Genomic DNA, 16,922 nt, shown 5'->3' on the forward strand with positions numbered 1-16,922 from the left:
GTGTGTGTGTGTGTGTGTGTGTGTGTGTGTGTGTGTGTGTGTGTGTGTGCGTGTGTGTGCGCGCGCGTGCGCGCGCGAGCGTGTGCCCTTGTGTGCGTGTGGGTAGGGACGGGGAAGAGCAGGGGTCAGGGACCCCTGTTCCTGGTGTCCAGCTGGAAGTTCTCAGGAGGCCCACGCCCCCGTGGCTTCTCAACCACCCTCCCCTGCCTCGGCGGGTAGGAAAAGTGGTAGCCAGGACTGGAAGCCGGCCAGGTCTGTCGGAAATGTCGCTGGGGTCACGGTGGCTGCCTCTGGCCGCCCTGGCCCCGGTTCTGGGGTCAGAGCACATGGAGGGGCCTCCAGTCCTCAGCCACTGATGCTGCTGAAGTCAGGGTGACCACCTGTGCTCCCCGCCGCCAAAGGCTCACTTCTGCCTTCATCAAGGGGTCCAGCTGCCAATGCTCCCGTCACAGCAATGGGCAGTGGGAGCCCAGAGAAGGTGCCAGATCCAGACGCAGACCCGGGCCCTTACTCTGGCCTTCAAGAAGCATTGGAACGCGTCTGTTGCCACTCTTGCCCTGGCTCTCTTAACCCTGCTCTTGCCAAAAGAAATAACAAGTGAGGTCTCACCCCCTTCCCTCGGTCCCCCGAGCACCAGGCTCCTGGGCCCCAGAAGGATCCTGGTGGGGGCTGCTGGAGACAGGGGTGCGAGGCAGACAGTATTTCCAGAAGATTCTCAGCGCAAGGAGAGGCCCTGACTTACTCGAAGAGGAGGCCACCGCTGAGGCCCGGAGCAGGCAGAGGGCATGTGATGTCGGGAGGAAGAGACCCTGCTGTCCAGGGCCCCCAACTCCACGCCCCGACCAAGGAACTCGGTGAGCCGGTTCCATCCCTCTGTCCACGCCCCATAGGTCCGCCTGCCCAGTCATCTGCCCGAAAACATCCCCGTCAAGCCCCTGCTGCATACCAGGCACCATGCCAGGCTTGATGGGCCCTGAGTTGAATAAAACACAGACTCTATCTCACTACGTACTGGAGGGCCGGGAAGTGGGGAGTCAGCAGTGGAGGGGAGGCAGGAGGGGGGAGGGAAGGGGGGAAGGAGAGTGGGGAGAGGGGAGGATGGGGGAGACAGTCCAGAGACCCACAGCCAGTCTTGACAGAGTGGCCCAGCACTGAGAACCCAACCAGCCCCACTGAGCTCACACAAGCAGAGCCCTCAGGACAGAGAGGGCCACGCGGGCCCTCCGTGACTGAAAGGCAGGACTAGAAGGGGCCAGACCTGGACCGGAATCCTGGCTCGGCCACTGACGAGCTGTGGGACTCTGGGCTGGTCTCTCAACCTCTCTGAGCCCGTTTCCCCTTTGTTAAATATAATAATGAGACACCCACCTTCCAGGGTGCATTAGTTTCTTAGGGCTGCTAGAATAAATTATTACGGATTTGGTGGCTTCAGACAATGGAGATTTATTCTCTCATAGTCTGGAGGCCAGAGGCATGAAATTAGGGTGTCAACAAGGTCACACCCCCTCCGGAGGTCCTAGGGGAGAATCCTTCCTGCCTCGTCCGGCACACAGGGGCCCCAGGACTTCCTTGGCTTGTGGTCAAGTACCCTCATGGGCTCTGCCCCCACCTGGTTTTTCTCCCTGTGTCTCGTCTCTCTCATAACGACACTTGTCACTGGATTTGGGGCCCACCTGGATAATCCAGGATGCCCTCAAGATCCTTAATTTACTTACATCTGCAAAGATCCACGACAGGTTCCAGGGGTTAGGACGTAGACATATCTTTGCGGGGGGGGGGGGGCCACCATTCAGTCTACCGCACAGCGTCCCTGGGAGGCTGGAGGGCAGGGCTGCCTACGGAAAACGTGGGGCCCGGAGGCCAGCCACACAGGAAGCGCTCAGTAGACGAGAGCGGCTTTCGCCACGACTGACGGGACATGCTTAGTAATAACCTGCGACAAAAGCAGGTGGTAGCAAAGCCTCACAACAAGAGGCAAAGCTGTGCATGACCAACAGAGAGAAGCGGGGGCTGGCTGGGGGGGCTGCTGGGGGCGGGGAGGACAGAGGGTGTGGCGTGGCAGCAGGGAATGGGAGCGACAGGCTGAGCGGCCAAGAGCAAAGCCCACGGGCATTGGCCAAGGTGTGGGGAGAGGCAGGCGGCTGCGGACGGAGCACCGAACGGACGAGCGAGCTCCGACGGGGCTGTGTGCAAACGCGGGCACCGGCTTTCCGCTCTAGGAGCTGGGAGGTCTGAGCCGGGCCAGGGTGGTGATTCCAACTGGATGGCGGGGCTCCACCATCAAGGAGGGGAGCAGGGTGAGGAGCAGGGAGCCAGGAGAGAGGCAGGCTCTCAAGGCGACCACGCAGTCAGGCTCACAAGAATGCGGCGAAGGAAGGAAAGACATCCCTTTGCTGGGTAAGGAAACCGAGCCTTGAAAACCAAAACACGCTACCCAAGATCGGACATAAGCCCAAACTGGCGTTTGAACCAGGTTCTAAATCCCCCAGCTTGAAACATGGCTGGGGAGGTGAGCTCACCAGGCAGACCACCCATCAGTCCGTCCGGTGACTCTTACCCCGCCGTGCGGTAAGCCATCCAGTCGACTCGACGTCTGCCCACCCGCCCATCTGGCTGTGCGCTAGTCATCCACCCGATGGGCCGCCCACGAGGCCAGCCAACTGCACCAGGGTCAGAGAGGTGCTCCTGACTTCCACGCTGCGTGGGGGGAATACGGAAGCGCACTGGGGATGCTTAGACAGCGGGTACGGAGGTCCTTCTGGGAGCTGGCCCGGAGCCAACCACTGGACGTAGATTCTCGAATTCATCTGACGTCCCGGGAGATCGGTATTCTTATTGCCCCCGTTCTACAAAAGCCAGAGGAAAGCAAGCGGCAGATCAGGGATATGGACCCAGCTCCATCTGACCCCAGGGTCCCTACCGCTTTTTTTTGAAATTTTGTTTATTTTTGAGAGAGACGGAGACAGCGTGAGTGGGGGAGGGGCAGAGAGAGAGGGAGGGAGAGAATCCCAAGCAGGCTCCGTGCTGTCAGCGCAGAGCCCGATGTGGGCTCGACCCCACGGACTGTGAAATCATGACCTGAGCCGCAACCAAGAGTCGGACGCTTAACCGACTGAGCCACCTAGGCGCCCCAAGGGTCCCTACTTTTAGCCAACAGACGGGACTCTCCCAGAGCGCCCCTGAAAGCGGCCCCACCCTGGGGTGAAGGCAAGGGGCAGGGGCTTTGTCCCAGCCTGGCCACATCTGTCACACCCCGGTGGCCTGTGGCATCACAATCAGCCCCAGTTATATAAGCAGGGGCTGCCGGGGCCTCTGTAAAGCCGGGCGTGCTGCGAGAGGAGAAGGAGGAGGCCTCTGCCCCTCCAAGCGTGGCCTCCCATGGACACCAAGACGCAGCGCCTTCCCATCACCCACACCCAGCCCCACAGCAACTCTCGGCCCCAAAGCCACACCTGCAGCCAGTGCCGCGGCCGGAGCCGGAGCCAGAGCCGGAGCCGGAGCCGGAGCTCCGGCCACAGCCCAACCGGCCACCAGAGCCAGAGTCCAGACCCCAGCCCACCGCCGAGGCACCAGAAACACAGCATGTGCTCCCACCACTGCCCCCCGCGACCCACCACTCGTTCCTGCAGCTACCCCAAGAACAGAAGGAATTCGGGAGGAAAGGTGAAAAAGAGGAAGGCGGCCAAGAGGAGCCCGCGGGTGTATAAAACAAAGAGGCGGAACTCAGGTACCTTTCAAGCAGGTGGGGAAGGGCCACAGGACCCTCCCCTCCCCCCGACTCCAGACGAGGGAGAGCAGCCCAGCTGGACCTTAGGGGGAGCGAGGTAAAGGCTGCAGCCTCTAAGCCAGAGCACAGAGGAACCACAGGCAAGGGTGGCCAAGGCGAGGAGACTAGGGCGGTCGTACAGGTGACGCACTGATGGACTAGCTCTTCAGAGTGGGATGATGGGCAGGGTGGCCAGACTGTGGGTTAGCTAGATGGGTGGATGTGAGGCTGGCTGGATAAACCACTCATTAGAAGGTTGGTCCATAGAGGGTTGGGTGACCAAGGTTAGGTGGCTGAGTGGACAGAGGGAGCGAGGGATAGACTGCACCCCCGTCCCCCCTGTCCCATGACTGGTGAATGGATGGTGAATGGGTTGGGCGTAGTTCGACAGCTGCGGAAAGAAAGGTGAAATGGTTGATGATGGGCTAGGTGGGTAGATGAGCAGCTGAGTGGATGGATAAACGGGCAGATGAACTGGCTGGTCAACTGGAAGCCTGACTGCACCGTGGGAGGAAGACGTTTGGATGGACAGACTGAATGGGTAGCCTGGATCCAGTTTAGTGAAAGGACGTTGGGTAATAGAGGGACTGGGTGAATTCATGGATGGTTGGGTGAGAAGTGGGACAAACGGGCGGATTCACAGAAGGCAAAAGGGTGTTGACAGTCTAAGCTCCACCCACACCCCCCGTATTTAGTTGCCGATGAGCAGTCTAAAATCCAAAGGAGGCAGTGACGCATTCCCAGTTAAAGGTCCTCTCCCCTTCCCATCCCTCAGGGCGGAAATACAACTGAGACAGCACCCCATGGCTTGTTCCTGCATCGGCTGCACCCAAATGAGAAATGCCATCGCGCACTAGAAGGAAGTCAAACTTTTTGCAGGAACGCATTATTACAGTGATTTCTATGCAACGTTGATTAAAGCTTGTACGCTGGATGACCATTCCTGGAGTTGGCGTCTTGGTTTTACGAGAGGGGGCACATGGTTGGGGGGCCTGGCTTGGAAGCTCAAAGCAGGAAGAGGCCGTGTAAGGAGCAGGGGCGTGGCTCGCGCCAGGACCTCCCGGAAGTGTGCGAACCAACGCGAGCACAGGAGCAGAAACTAAGGTGGGCTGGACACGCCAGGAAGCTGGGAAGCAGACGGGCGGAGCCCTCCTCGGCCCTGTACCTCCCACCTCGGTGCATACACACCCGAGATGCCCACAGGCCCACATGTTCATGTGACCCACATGCCGTAGCCAGCACACAAGAGTGGCAGGAGACAGGCGAGGGGAGGGGTCGGGAATGTGCATTTCGAAGTCCAGAGCACCCCGAGTTTGAACCCTGGCTCCTGTTTCCCTGCTGGTGACGCTCCACAACTTAGCTAAGGGCCCAGGTACGTTCTGGGGCTGTGCTGGGCTCTGGGAACACAGAGGACACACAGGGCCCCGTCCAGAACATTCTGGGCCAAAGGAAGAGTGTGTGCAGGTGGTGGGGCGGTGCCAGGTGGGGGCCAGGTCCTGAGGGGGTTTGCACCGGGAGCCTGGCCGTTCAAGTCACAGGAGGGTCTTAACAGGGTCCCGTGCTCGCTGCCGTGTGGAGACGGAGCTACAGGGAACAGAAGAGCCGGCACAGAGGGAACAGCCATCTGGAATCAGTCTCCTCCTCTGGAGGTGTCGAGGGTGTGAAGGGGCACGCAGGCCTCACACTTTGCACGGCAGACGAAGTACCAGATGGTGGGAATGGTTAGGGCCCCATGTAAATTACCACAAGTGGCTTAGGGTCAGACCCAAGTTCCTCCGAGACCACCCCGCTCCACGTCTAACCGGGTAATCATTTCTCCCTTCACAGTCCAGCAGCCCAGTCACTGCCTGGGAAAGTACCCAGCACAGCGCTGGGCACGTGGATGCTTGGGATTCTCTTTTGTGTTTCACTTGGCATCTGGGCTAACGGAACCGAGGGGAACATGTGGAGACGGGTCAGGCGTGGAAGTGCTCGGGGGGTCTGCAGTAGACGGAAAGGAACCAGGAGGGGGCCTTACAGCGATGGCGACTTCATGAAAGTGCCATCACACTGTATGTCAATTACAGCAAGGCTGACTTTTACGGGACAGTGGCAGGACCCTGAAGGTCCCCCCTCAGATCTCTGCTGTGTGGCTTTAGAGAGTCATTTTCCCTCTCTGTGCCCTGGTCTCATCTCCCGAGGAGTTACCTGGAGGGGGTGGGGATGTTCCCTGAGATAATACAATACAAGCATCCGGTACAGAGTCAGGTACATAGTGTGTACTTCCTGGGCCCCTGTCCTCCCCACAGCAGGGAGATGTTCCAGGTTGGCACCACGTACCTATGAGAGGATGTGGGGAGGGCCCAGGCGGGCTGGGGAAATTACCATTTACTGAGCACCTATGAGGTGCCAGATGCTTTGACATAAATGTTTCCACTGAATCCACACACCTAAGGCAGGAGACATTACCGCTCCCATGTTATAGATGAAGAAGCTGAGACTCAGAGGTAAAATGGTTTGATAAGGTCTGCAGGAAGGCAGGTGTGAGATCAGACGTTTATGTTTTGCCCCAAACCACCCGGTTTCCTATTAAAAATGTAAGGCCAGATGATGCCATGATAGTCACGGACACCTCAGGGCAAAAGAGTTTGGGGAGCCCTTCTGGGGAGCACATTTTACGGGAGCAGGTGGAGACAGAGGGTCAGAAGATGAGGCCAGGGACTTTAAGTCCCACTCACCAAAGGACCTCCCTATTCCCTGGGCAGTGTCCTTTTATGACATGATCACTGAAGGCAGGAGATCTATTGTGGAGACACAATCTCTGTAATAAGAGAAAGTGAACTGGGAAGCAGACAGACTGGGTCACATGTTCCCATGTTTCCAACACTCAGAAAAAAGTTTCACAACCACACACACACACACACACACACACACACACACACGACCAGTCACATAGACAAAGGACTCGCCCTTGGAGCCCATTCAGACATGGAGAGAGTTAGGTTTACATGTGAACTCCTCAGCGCGCGCACACACACACACACACACACACACACACACACACACACACCTCTTCACATGCCGACAGGCAGTCACAGGCACACGGCCCCCCTCTCGCGCAGACACCGATGACAAGAGGAAAAACAGCAAACCACAGGCTCATTCTTTTACTTGCTTGGTTTCGGGTGGGGAGGCAACAGTTCGGGGGCAGGTCCGCTGGAAACCCAAATTCAGGAAACAGAAACAGCCACTTTGTTCAGCCACTGGGAAGGTTATGCAGATTCTGAAGGCAACATATCTTGCCTTTCCGGTTGAGAGATTTCATTTGGGTGGGATATTGGGGGTGCGGGGTAGCCTGAGAAATGCTGGGACACAGCCTCACCTGTGGTGGGGCTGCCATTCCTATGGGCCCCGGGGGTTTGCTCGGGGGACCCAGCAGTCCTGGGGCACATCCTGGGTTGAGATGCCCCGTCTGAGTACAATTCAGGAGGAAAAATATTGAAACTCTGTAGCCGTACAGACCCAGATTCAATTCCCAGCTCCCTCACTCCCTCGCTGGACGACCCTGGGCCTGGCTCTTAACCTCTCTGAGCCTTATTTGCCTCTCGTGCTTTGTGAAGAGGTCCAAGGGGCCCCTTGCTCTTGACTGCTGTATCCCCAGCACCTAGCCCGGGGGCCTATCAGGAGCTCAGTGCACATTCTCGTTGACTCAGTTAAGAAAAGGAGCAGGCATTAAGGCAACAGTGAGATGCCACCTGTGTGCCCACTGCACGGGCAAAAATGGCAAAGGATGGGTAATAACAAGTGCTGGTGAGGGTAAGGGAAGCAGAGACGGTTGGCTGTGGCTGCTGAGGGCGTGATGGTGGTCACGCACGCTGGCAGACAAATCAGGCGGCGTCTATTAACATTTGAAGCGCGCAAGGTGTTTCTCACACGTGTGCCGAGAGGAGGCCCAGGGAGGTCCAGGGTCACATTGGTTTGTAAGAGCCAAAACCTGGCAATAACTCACGGGGCGCCTGGGTGGCTCGGTCGGTCGAGCATCTGGCTCTGGCTCACGTCATGATCTCATAGTTTGTGAGTTCGAGCCCCACGTCGGGATTGTGTCTCCTTCTCTCTGCCCCTCCCCAGCTTGTGTGCGCTCTCTCTCAAAATAAATAAACTTAATTTTTTAAATGTTAAAAAAAAAGAATGGGGGTTGATCTCTCTATACGGAGGGCTGGCAGATGTCGTTGGGTGAAAAGAACAAGATGGGGAAAGATCTATCATTTACAGAACAAAGCAGCCTACACAAAACAACACTTTGTTTTTATGGGGCAGGGGGCAGAGGGGAAGCACGACATAAGTGCCCACAAAAAGATCTGAAAGTGCAGAGACCAAGCCGGTGCCTGGGGTTACGTCCGGGGAGGGAAAGTGCTTTAATTATTCTATCCAAGGAAACGGAAGAGTAAGTCGAGGAGAAAAACGAAATGAGCATTGGCGAAGCATCCAGCAGGTGCTCGGTGCTTCGGTGCTCGGTACAGGTGCGGCGATTATAAACTGACTGCTCTCCGGCCCACGTTTCTGGGCCTGGTGGTCCAGCCAAGGTGGCCCAGAAGGCTCTCCCCAGAGGCACTCATCACCGCAGGGCAGGGAAAGGCCAAGGACAGCACACGGCCTTCTCCCAGCCAAGCCTCTGCCTATAAACCCTTCCTGCTTAGCCTCATCTCCTGCCACCTGCCACTCGGGTCCTCAGAGTTTTGTCTCCAGGCCTCTGCCCGTGCCGTGCGCCTCCAGAAGCACACTCCCTTCTTGTCCCTTGGCCACGTCCTCCCTGGTCTTTCAAACTCGGGTCCAGGATCACCTCGTCCCAGAGCCCGCTCGGGGCCCTGCCGGCCTGGCCGGGTGCCTCTTCTGTGCCAGCGGGCACTGGGCCTCCCAGGTCACGGGCCACTGTCGAGCCTCCGGAGACGAGATGCCTCCCGAACCTGAGAACGGGGACCAATTCAAGCCGCGGTACCTGCCGTTGGCAGTAGCTTTCTCACAGTGAGCAGCGGGGTGAGGTGAGGAGTCATCCTTGGCCCCGACTCCCGATGTCCCGGCCGGCTGTGTGTGTTTCCGTGTCTGGTTTCATAGCTTTTACACATTCTCTTTTGCCCTCTGTCCACTGCCAAACGGAACTGCCAGGCCCACCATGCTTGGAGTTCGTGAGGGTTCTTGGGGCCTCTGGATTAAGTCCATTTGCCTGAGGCCATCACACTTACTGGGGGGGGGGGGGGCGGGGGGAGCTGGGCCTGGAACCAGGTATGTCTGGGCTCCGTGACCAACGCCCTCAGATACCCTCTTTCCTGCCCCTCCTATTTCGGAGTTATTAATACAATAGCCCCGACTTTCTGCCTACACTTCGTCTCTGACCTACCTCTTTCCCCACCTGTCGCAGGGGGATAAAGAGACCGCTGGAAGGTTCTCATCAAGTCTCCCCAGGACCAGGGAGGAGCCCTCCTGTTGTCACTTTGGAGTCCAGTCACCAGCTCGTGCTACCCCTCCTGGCCTTTCGGCCTCCTCTGCTGTAGAGGAGAGCCTTCTCCTTGGACTCGAGGGTCCCGGGGGGCGCACGCGTTCCCTGGAAGCCGCGATCTTTCCCGCTGTCGGGACCGGCTGGGACCAGGTTCCACGCCCCACAGCGAAGCAGGGGCCTCTCCAGACAGAGGCCTCAGGTGGGGCTCAGCCTCTCCGAAACACTGTTCGCGTTCCACCAGCTCACTGAGTAGCGCTTTTCTCCTCTGGTAAATGAGGGCACCTAATTACTGCCACCTCATAAGACCGTGGGAAAGAGCAAGTAAGACAATATGCCAAAAAGTTGTCACCCGGCCCAGAGGTGGGGGCCCGGTAAACTGTGATTCCTCTCCCAAGGTCTCCCAGAGTGTGAGGGCTGACCCCCAGGACTCAGGCCTTGGACTCCCCAAGCAGTGTTCTCTCTTACAATGTCCCCCGGCTGTCCTTTGGTACTGGTTTTGCACCCACTTGGGAGAATAGGGTGGTGACACCCTGGCAGGTCAGGGACAGTTGTGAGGTATGTCCCAAGGCCTCTAGTGCAGGTCACTGTGGCTGAAGACCCAGCTGTCTGGAAGGTCAGAAGCCAGAGGGTTCTTTCCATATCCAATCCTACAGTATTTCCTGGGCCTCAAGGACTGGCTCCAGCCGTCAGGGTGAAATCCAAGCCCTTCCCATCTCCTAGCCGGGACCCGCCGGACGGACTGGACCCCTGCCAACCCCTGCGCTCACCCCCCTTGCTGTCTACACCAACACCACGCCCTCTCTCGGGTCCTCACACACGCCTATCATTCCCACCGCAGGGCCTTTGCATGAACTGCTTGATCTCTGTGCCCGGAGTCACCTTCAGCCCACTTTTAGAAAGATCTGAACTCCGTCACCATCTAAAAGGCTTTCTCTGCCTGATCTCACTCTTGCCCCAAACCCGCATACCTCTCGTCGCTCCCTGTCCCCACGTTTATTTCCCCCGTGGCACTTAGCACAGTGTGAAATGCTTATGTGAATTCCCTGCCTCCTGTCTGTCTGCCTGAAGACCCCTGAGTTCCCAGCGCCTGGCAGACAGCGGGCACTCGACAACTAACCTGCTGAACGAATACCGAAGGACGGAAATAGATGCGCTCTTACCCCCATCCTGCAGATAGGGAAACGGAGGCACAGAGAAACCAAGAAGCTTGTCCCAGGCCCCGTGCTCATTAAGTGACAGGCTTAAACCCAGGCTGATGGTTAGCCGTCTCCACGATGTAAGCCACACTGCTCGGGGCTCCCCAGAGGCACCGCCTCCCATGGGAACCCGGGCTGCCACCACAGGCTGGAGGCAGGCGGGATGGAGGAACACCGGGGCAGAGGACAACTTCAGGATCGCATGCCCTAGCCAGGGACAGCTTTTCCCGGCAGAACTTGGCCAAAGCTGGAAAGAGAAGCTGAAAAACTGAGCCCTGTGGGCCAGGATTTTGATTCCCCACTGCTGCCGGCTGGGGCCCCACATGTCAGGCTGCCGCCCAGCAAGCTGTGGACAGAGGGCTGTCTCAACTGCCCTGTGACAAGAAGTCACTTGTGCCAAGCACCTTCTCTGCCGGGCACTCTGTTTTGGGCTCGGTGTGCACTGCTGCTGTGCGAGGGCCAGAACTTTCAGGGACTGTTTGCAGACGGGGCAGACAAGGCCCAGAGAAGGCAAGCTGCTTGCCTAAGGTCACACAGCTGGGAAGCAGCAGGCGTGGGATCGGAACGCAGCCCTGTCTTGACGTGGAGCCTGAGCTCCTCGGGGCTCCCGCGCTGCCCAGCTTCCTGCGAGCCTGGGGCCAGTCCTCCGGGGAGAAATGCCAAGAAGGCAGATGCCTGTCAATCAACCGATTTCTTTTTCCCTTTTGGCATCTGGATTTGGTTTCGTTTTGAAGTCAGGGCTTCAGAAAATGAAACCAAAGCTAGAGTGGCTGTCCTGTTGGCGGTAAGTGTCCTGGCCGTGTGCTCAGTGATTTGAGCCTGAGTCACCACGGCTTTCACAAACAGGATCTGGTCAGGGTGGAGGATGGGGCCGAGCCCACTGTATGGACAAGAAATTGGCGCTCAAGGATGAATTCAGAGCCACAGAGGGCGAGGTGGAGGCCTAGACGCTGACACCTGGGGCCTCCTCAAGCTCCGAAGTGAGAGGGAAGCTGGCAGAACCGTCCCCACTCCTGCCCAGGCAGGCTCAGGATACGGATGAATCTCTGATTTCTCTGGCATCTACTGTTTTTCTAGCAGGCAGACCAGGATTTGAGATCACCAGGAACTGGGGGAGGGAGCTGACAGCACGGTGGACACGGGTGAAAGCTTTGGGGGGTCTGATATATCCTGCAGCTGTGCCCCTTCTGAGCTGTGTGCCCCAAGGCAAGCGATTCCCCTTCTGAGCCTCAGTTTCTCTGTCTGCAAAATGGGCAGATTAGATTGTTACGCCAATCCAATGATCTAAGGACTGTAAAGCATGTGGCACACAGTCACCTCAGGCCAACACGTCACAGGTATGAGTCAATGGGATGGAGGAGGGGGGCTTCCTTCACAGGCATGGGTGGGAGTGTGGCAACAAGACGGGGCTGTGAGAAGGGGGCTCCAGACCCCAAGGAAAGGGGTGGCTCTCCCATAGAGCCATCGAACCCCCTGCCAGTGGGGGTTAAGGGGGCATACGGACCATCAGCTATTTATAGATTTCCCTCTGCCCAGAGGCCTGCTGAGGAGACTGGTGGCAGGAAGACAGATCGTACAGGAGCCAGCCCAGCCTGGCCTTCTCTGGGCCCAGACCACCGCCCCCAGTTCAGGTGAGAGGGAAGTGCTACCCTTTCCCACTGCCAGCATCCAGAGCCCTGGTTTATCCCCACAAAACTCTCTTCCTCCTGCTTCGCCCATGCCTTCTCTGGCCTGTGGCCCTTGGGTTAGGGCTTCTAAAGTGGACACAGGGATGGGGCGCTTGGGTGGCTCAGTCGGTTAAGTGACTTCAGCTCAGGTCATAATCTCATGGTTCGTGAGTTCAGGCCCCCTGTGGGGCTCTGTGCTGACAGCTGGGAGCCTGGAGCCTGCTTCGGGTTCCGTGTCTCCCTCTCTGCCCCTCCCCCACTCATGCATGTGCACATGCGCACGCTCTCTCTTTCAAAAATAAATATTAAAACGGGGCGCCTGGGTGGCTCAGTCGGTTAAGTGTCCAACTTTGGCTCAGGTCATGATCTCGCAGTCCGCGAGTTTGAGCCCCGCATCGAGCTCTGTGCTGACAGCTTGGAGCCTGGAGCCTGCTTTGGATTCTGTGTCTCCTCCCTCTCCCTCTGCTCCTCAGCCACCTGCGCTCAGTCTCTCACTCTCAAAATTAAATAAACATTAAAAACAAATTGAAACGGACATGGCATGAAGCCACGTGGCTACAGGACCTACCACGTGGCTACAGGACCTAACACGCTGCCCGCAGGCACCCTCAGAGGAACAGAGCAAGACCGAACACCTGCTGAATGCTTATTATAATGAGGGATGGCTCTGAGTGTTTGACCCATAATCCCTATAATCCCTGCTGCTAGGAAGGAGGTACTATTTTTGTTTCTGTTTCACGCATGGAGAAACTGAAGTCGAGGGGTTAATTACACGCTCAGAATCACAAGGCTGGAAAGTGGTACAGGTGAACTGGAATCCATGTAGTCTGGGTCCAAAGTCAGACTTTTAGCCACTACCTTTTTTTTTTTCCACCCCCACCACAGGGCACAGCACCAGCAGGTAGGTCCTCCGGAATGACCACAGCACCTGACCACTGGCACATGCACGTCTCCACACCTTGTCTCCCACCTCCTTGCACACTAACGCACGCGCACACACACGCACACACACACACACACACACACATATATATACACACAACACAGGACAACTACGTTAGTGACCAATACCAGCTCCTGCCAACATGAATTCCGGGAGCTGATGGGGTCCTAAGTAAGGCTGGTTCTGGGCCATCCCCTTGTGTTTAAGAGGGAAACGTGGGCAGCCTGGGGCCAGGGAAGGAGAGCACCAAGGGGATGGGCTGGAGGACTTAGAACCCATTAGGGCTTCAAGGAGACGAGAGGGCTGGGCTGCGGTCTGAGAACGGCCTGTAGAGGGCAGTATGTGCCAGCGGGAAGCCACTCGCCAAGCCCCCAGCCATGTCAGTCTTCTGCGTAACCCCTGAAGAGTCTGGGACTAACCACGCACTAGCCCCGACCCTCATTAGTTCTTTCTTGCCTTCAAAAATACACGTACCAACCAGGCACGTACTCCGTGCTTCTCCACGACAGACAAAGTCACCGGATCACGCACACGGATGTACAAAGTATAGCTGGCACCATCAAGCCCCCATGATCCCAAACCAGAGGTTTGAGTGCGGGGTGGCGGCAGTGGCGGCAGATGCTTGACCGAGCAGCGGGAGAGGACTCTGTAAAGTAGTAGTTGGGGGAGAGGAGGGCAGGCCAGGAAAACTCAAGGTAGGTTTTTGGAATCATCACATCAATGAACCATCTTTTCATCCGGCTCCAAAGTGCGTCTGGAGGTGCCCAGCTGTTTCTCTCCCCAAAATAAGAGAGGAGGGCATGCTCATCCAGAACCCCACCCCTCATCTGCCAGTCGCTGCAGATCACAACCCCTCCGCGGGGCCTCAGTTTCTCCAGCTGTCCCCTGGCGGGGAAGCGGAGCCAAAGCTGCCCTTAACGGCCCCGCCCGGTTTCCGAGGAACTCGGATCCGCAGTCGAGGCGCCTTTCTCGCGCTTCCGAAGGGTTCCTCTGAAGCCTGTGGTCAGGCCGCCGCTTCCTGGGAAGCCCAAGCCAAGACCAGGGCCAGTGACGGGCTGGGAGGGGTGCGGGGGGACAGCCGCCCGAGGGTTTGGGGCTGCGGGCGGCAGGGGGACGGCGGGAGCAGCCCCAAGGGGTCCGGGGCCGGATCGGCAGGTGGGACCCCAGAATCGGGAGGTGCGGCCTGGCTACAGGGGAATGGAGAACAGAGATCTACCGGAGACCGGTGCCGAGATACCTGGTGGGGGGAGGGGAGAGGGGTGTGTCGGAGCCAGTCCAGTGTATACTAAAAGGGCTTCGCTGCACAAATCTGCGCCCTAGGGCAGTAGTGGGGGCAAAAGTAGGGGCTCCAGGTGCAAAGGGGACATCGGAATGGCAGGGGGTCCAGAGCCCTTGATGGAGGGGTCCTAGGATGGGTGTGAGGCTGGGTCAGGGGAGGGGGGGTGCCTCCCCGCGGAGGGTCCCTTATGGCTTGCGAAAGGTCGAGCTCGTGTGGCCCGCGCCTTGCTCCACCGCCGAAAAAGAAACCGAAAGTGGCGCGGAAGGGCGGGGCCTGCGGGGGGTGGAGCCTTATGGGGCGGGGCCGCCGCCAGAGGGCCCCACCTCCTACCCAGTTTAAAATAAAAGACTGGTGCAGGGGCGGGCGCGGAGCAGAGCGAGCTGCGGCCGTGGCAGCTGCACGGCTCCCGGCCCCGGAGCATGCGCGAGAGCCGCCCCGGAGCCCCCCGCCGCCCCGCCCGCGGCGCCCCGCGCCCCGCCGCCAGGTGAGCCGGGCACTGGGCAAGGAAGCGGGAGGGAGAGGGGAAGACAGGACAGGAAAGGACGGCCGGGTGTCAGGCCGGCCTCGGGGGCCGCATGATGGGGTCGCGGCCGCCACGCCCCTGGCCCCCGCCGGCCCCACCCTAGCAGCCCCCCGCGCGCGGGGTTCCCGCAGCGCAGCTCCTCTGCCTTGGTCCAAACCGCCCGGACGAGGCGCCCGTCCCCGGCCTGGCCAGCAGGCGGCGGCCGCGAGGCGGCGAGCCGAGGGCCCGGTGGCCGCAGTCGGGGCAGGTTGCTCCCCGCACCTCTCTCCACGCCCCCCTCTCTCACCCAAACTCTGAGCGACCTGGCGGCCGGACTCCGCCTCTGCCGGGCCCCCAACCGCCTGGAGGAGCTCCGCGGACGGGGAGGCCCGTTTGCTAGCTGAGCCCCCTGAGGCTCCAGGGGGCCGCGCCGACCCGCTCCTGCGCCCCTCGGCCCTTTCGGACGGGCCCGCCCCGACTCTCGGCTCACCGCCCGTGTCTCCCCCAGCGCACCCCCGGACGCTATGGCCCACCCCTCCGGCCGGCCCCGCGTGTAGGATGGTAGCACACAACCAGGTGGCAGCCGACAATGCAATCTCCACGGCAGCAGAGTCCCGACGGCGGCCAGAGCCTTCCTCGTCCTCGTCCCCGCCCTCGCCCTCGGCGGCGCCCGCGGTCCCCGCGCGCCCGCGGCCCTGCCCGGCGGCCCCGGCCCCGGCCCCCGGCGACACGCACTTCCGCACGTTCCGCTCTCACGCCGAGTACCGGCGCATCACCCGAGCCAGCGCGCTGCTCGACGCCTGCGGCTTCTACTGGGGGCCCCTGAGCGTGCACGGGGCGCACGAGCGGCTGCGCGCCGAGCCCGTGGGCACCTTCCTGGTGCGCGACAGCCGCCAGCGGAACTGCTTCTTCGCCCTCAGCGTGAAGATGGCCTCGGGCCCCACGAGCATCCGCGTGCACTTCCAGGCCGGCCGCTTCCACCTGGACGGCAGCCGCGAGAGCTTCGACTGCCTCTTCGAGCTGCTGGAACACTACGTGGCGGCGCCGCGCCGCATGCTCGGGGCCCCGCTGCGCCAGCGCCGCGTGCGGCCGCTGCAGGAGCTGTGTCGCCAGCGCATCGTGGCCACCGTGGGCCGCGAGAACCTGGCGCGCATCCCCCTCAACCCCGTCCTCCGCGACTACTTGAGCTCCTTCCCCTTTCAGATCTGACCGGCCTCGCACGCAGCATTAACTCGAGGGCCTTGTTATTATTAATTATTATTTCCCTGGAACCACGTGGGTGCCCTCCCCACCTGGGTTGGAGGGAGCCGGTGTGGAGGCGAGGCGCCTCCCCTTCTCAGCTGGAGACGAGGCCGCAGACCCCTCCCCATGTCTTGGGGGCGGGGGCGCACCCCCCACCCCCCCGGTGCTCCCTCTGGATCTCCCTGGTTGTTGCAGCACCTTAACTGTATGTGGGGCCAGGACCTGAATTTACCTCCTACCTCTTCATGTTTACATATACCTAGTATCTTTGCACAAACCAGGGGTTGGGGGAGGGTCTCTGGCTTTATTTTTCTGCTGTGCAGAATCCTATTTTATATTTTTTACAGCCAGTTTAGGTAATAAACTTTATTATGAAAGTTTTTTTTTTTTAAAGAAAAAAGGTTTCTAGAGCGTGTGCTTTGCTCCCAGGATTTCCCCGGGGTTCTGAACGGGTCCACGGCAGAGCGGTCCTAAGACTGATGGGTTTGGCTGGAGGTGGAGTGTGACCTGTGCTCTGTGGCCGGGGGACCTGCATGGTTCCAGCCCTCAGGGGGAGAGGCGTAGCCGGTCCAGCGTTGGTGTTTCGTGTGGGGTAAAATGGCAGCTCCGTGTTTGAGCCCTTAACGTGTGCCTTGCCCTGTTCTGGGTTTTCCATGCCTCAATCAGACGAGCCTATGAAGCAAGACGCTTCTCATTTTTCCAGAGGAGAAAAGCAAGGCAGGGGGTGAATGTGCCTGTGGCCATTCCCGTGTCAGAGAAGACACCTGGGCGTCTTGTGGCTGTCCACCCAGAATCTGTCTGAAATGGATGACAGAGAGGAAACTTCTTTCATTCTGTGACCACAAAGACTTCCA

The 16,922-nt window shown here is 59.2% G+C and overlaps 2 protein-coding genes across 3 annotated transcripts; both read left to right on the forward strand.

Annotated features, from left to right (window-relative positions):
- The first annotated feature begins 84 nt into the window (after positions 1–84).
- Positions 85–4,706, forward strand: TNP2 (transition protein 2). Its single transcript, XM_040459033.1, has 3 exons — positions 85–90; positions 3,321–3,727; positions 4,542–4,706. The coding sequence occupies exons 2-3, from the start codon at positions 3,379–3,381 to the stop codon at positions 4,556–4,558; spliced, it is 366 nt and encodes a 121-aa protein (XP_040314967.1). The 5' UTR covers positions 85–90; positions 3,321–3,378; the 3' UTR covers positions 4,559–4,706.
- An 8,724-nt stretch (positions 4,707–13,430) lies between these two features.
- Positions 13,431–16,432, forward strand: SOCS1 (suppressor of cytokine signaling 1). 2 transcript variants are annotated; one of them, XM_040459035.1, is made up of 2 exons: positions 13,431–13,631; positions 15,335–16,432. In XM_040459035.1, exon 2 carries the CDS (start codon positions 15,385–15,387, stop codon positions 16,033–16,035), a length of 651 nt encoding a protein of 216 aa, XP_040314969.1. In that variant the 5' UTR covers positions 13,431–13,631; positions 15,335–15,384; the 3' UTR covers positions 16,036–16,432. The 2 variants fall into 2 exon arrangements, with proteins under 2 accessions (XP_040314969.1, XP_040314968.1); XM_040459034.1 differs by lacking the exon at positions 13,431–13,631 and adding an exon at positions 14,688–14,808.
- Positions 16,433–16,922: the final 490 nt, after the last annotated feature.

The sequence above is a fragment of the Herpailurus yagouaroundi genome, unplaced genomic scaffold (genome assembly GCF_014898765.1).
Source record: "Herpailurus yagouaroundi ecotype Mexico unplaced genomic scaffold, PumYag 222, whole genome shotgun sequence".
Classification (NCBI taxonomy): Eukaryota; Metazoa; Chordata; class Mammalia; order Carnivora; family Felidae; genus Herpailurus; species Herpailurus yagouaroundi.

Bases quoted from the DNA above. Each gene is read 5' to 3' on its own strand.
- TNP2 (XM_040459033.1), top strand. From the start codon at position 3,379: ATGGACACCAAGACGCAGCGCCTTCCCATCACCCACACCCAGCCCCAC.
- SOCS1 (XM_040459035.1), top strand. From the start codon at position 15,385: ATGGTAGCACACAACCAGGTGGCAGCCGACAATGCAATCTCCACGGCA.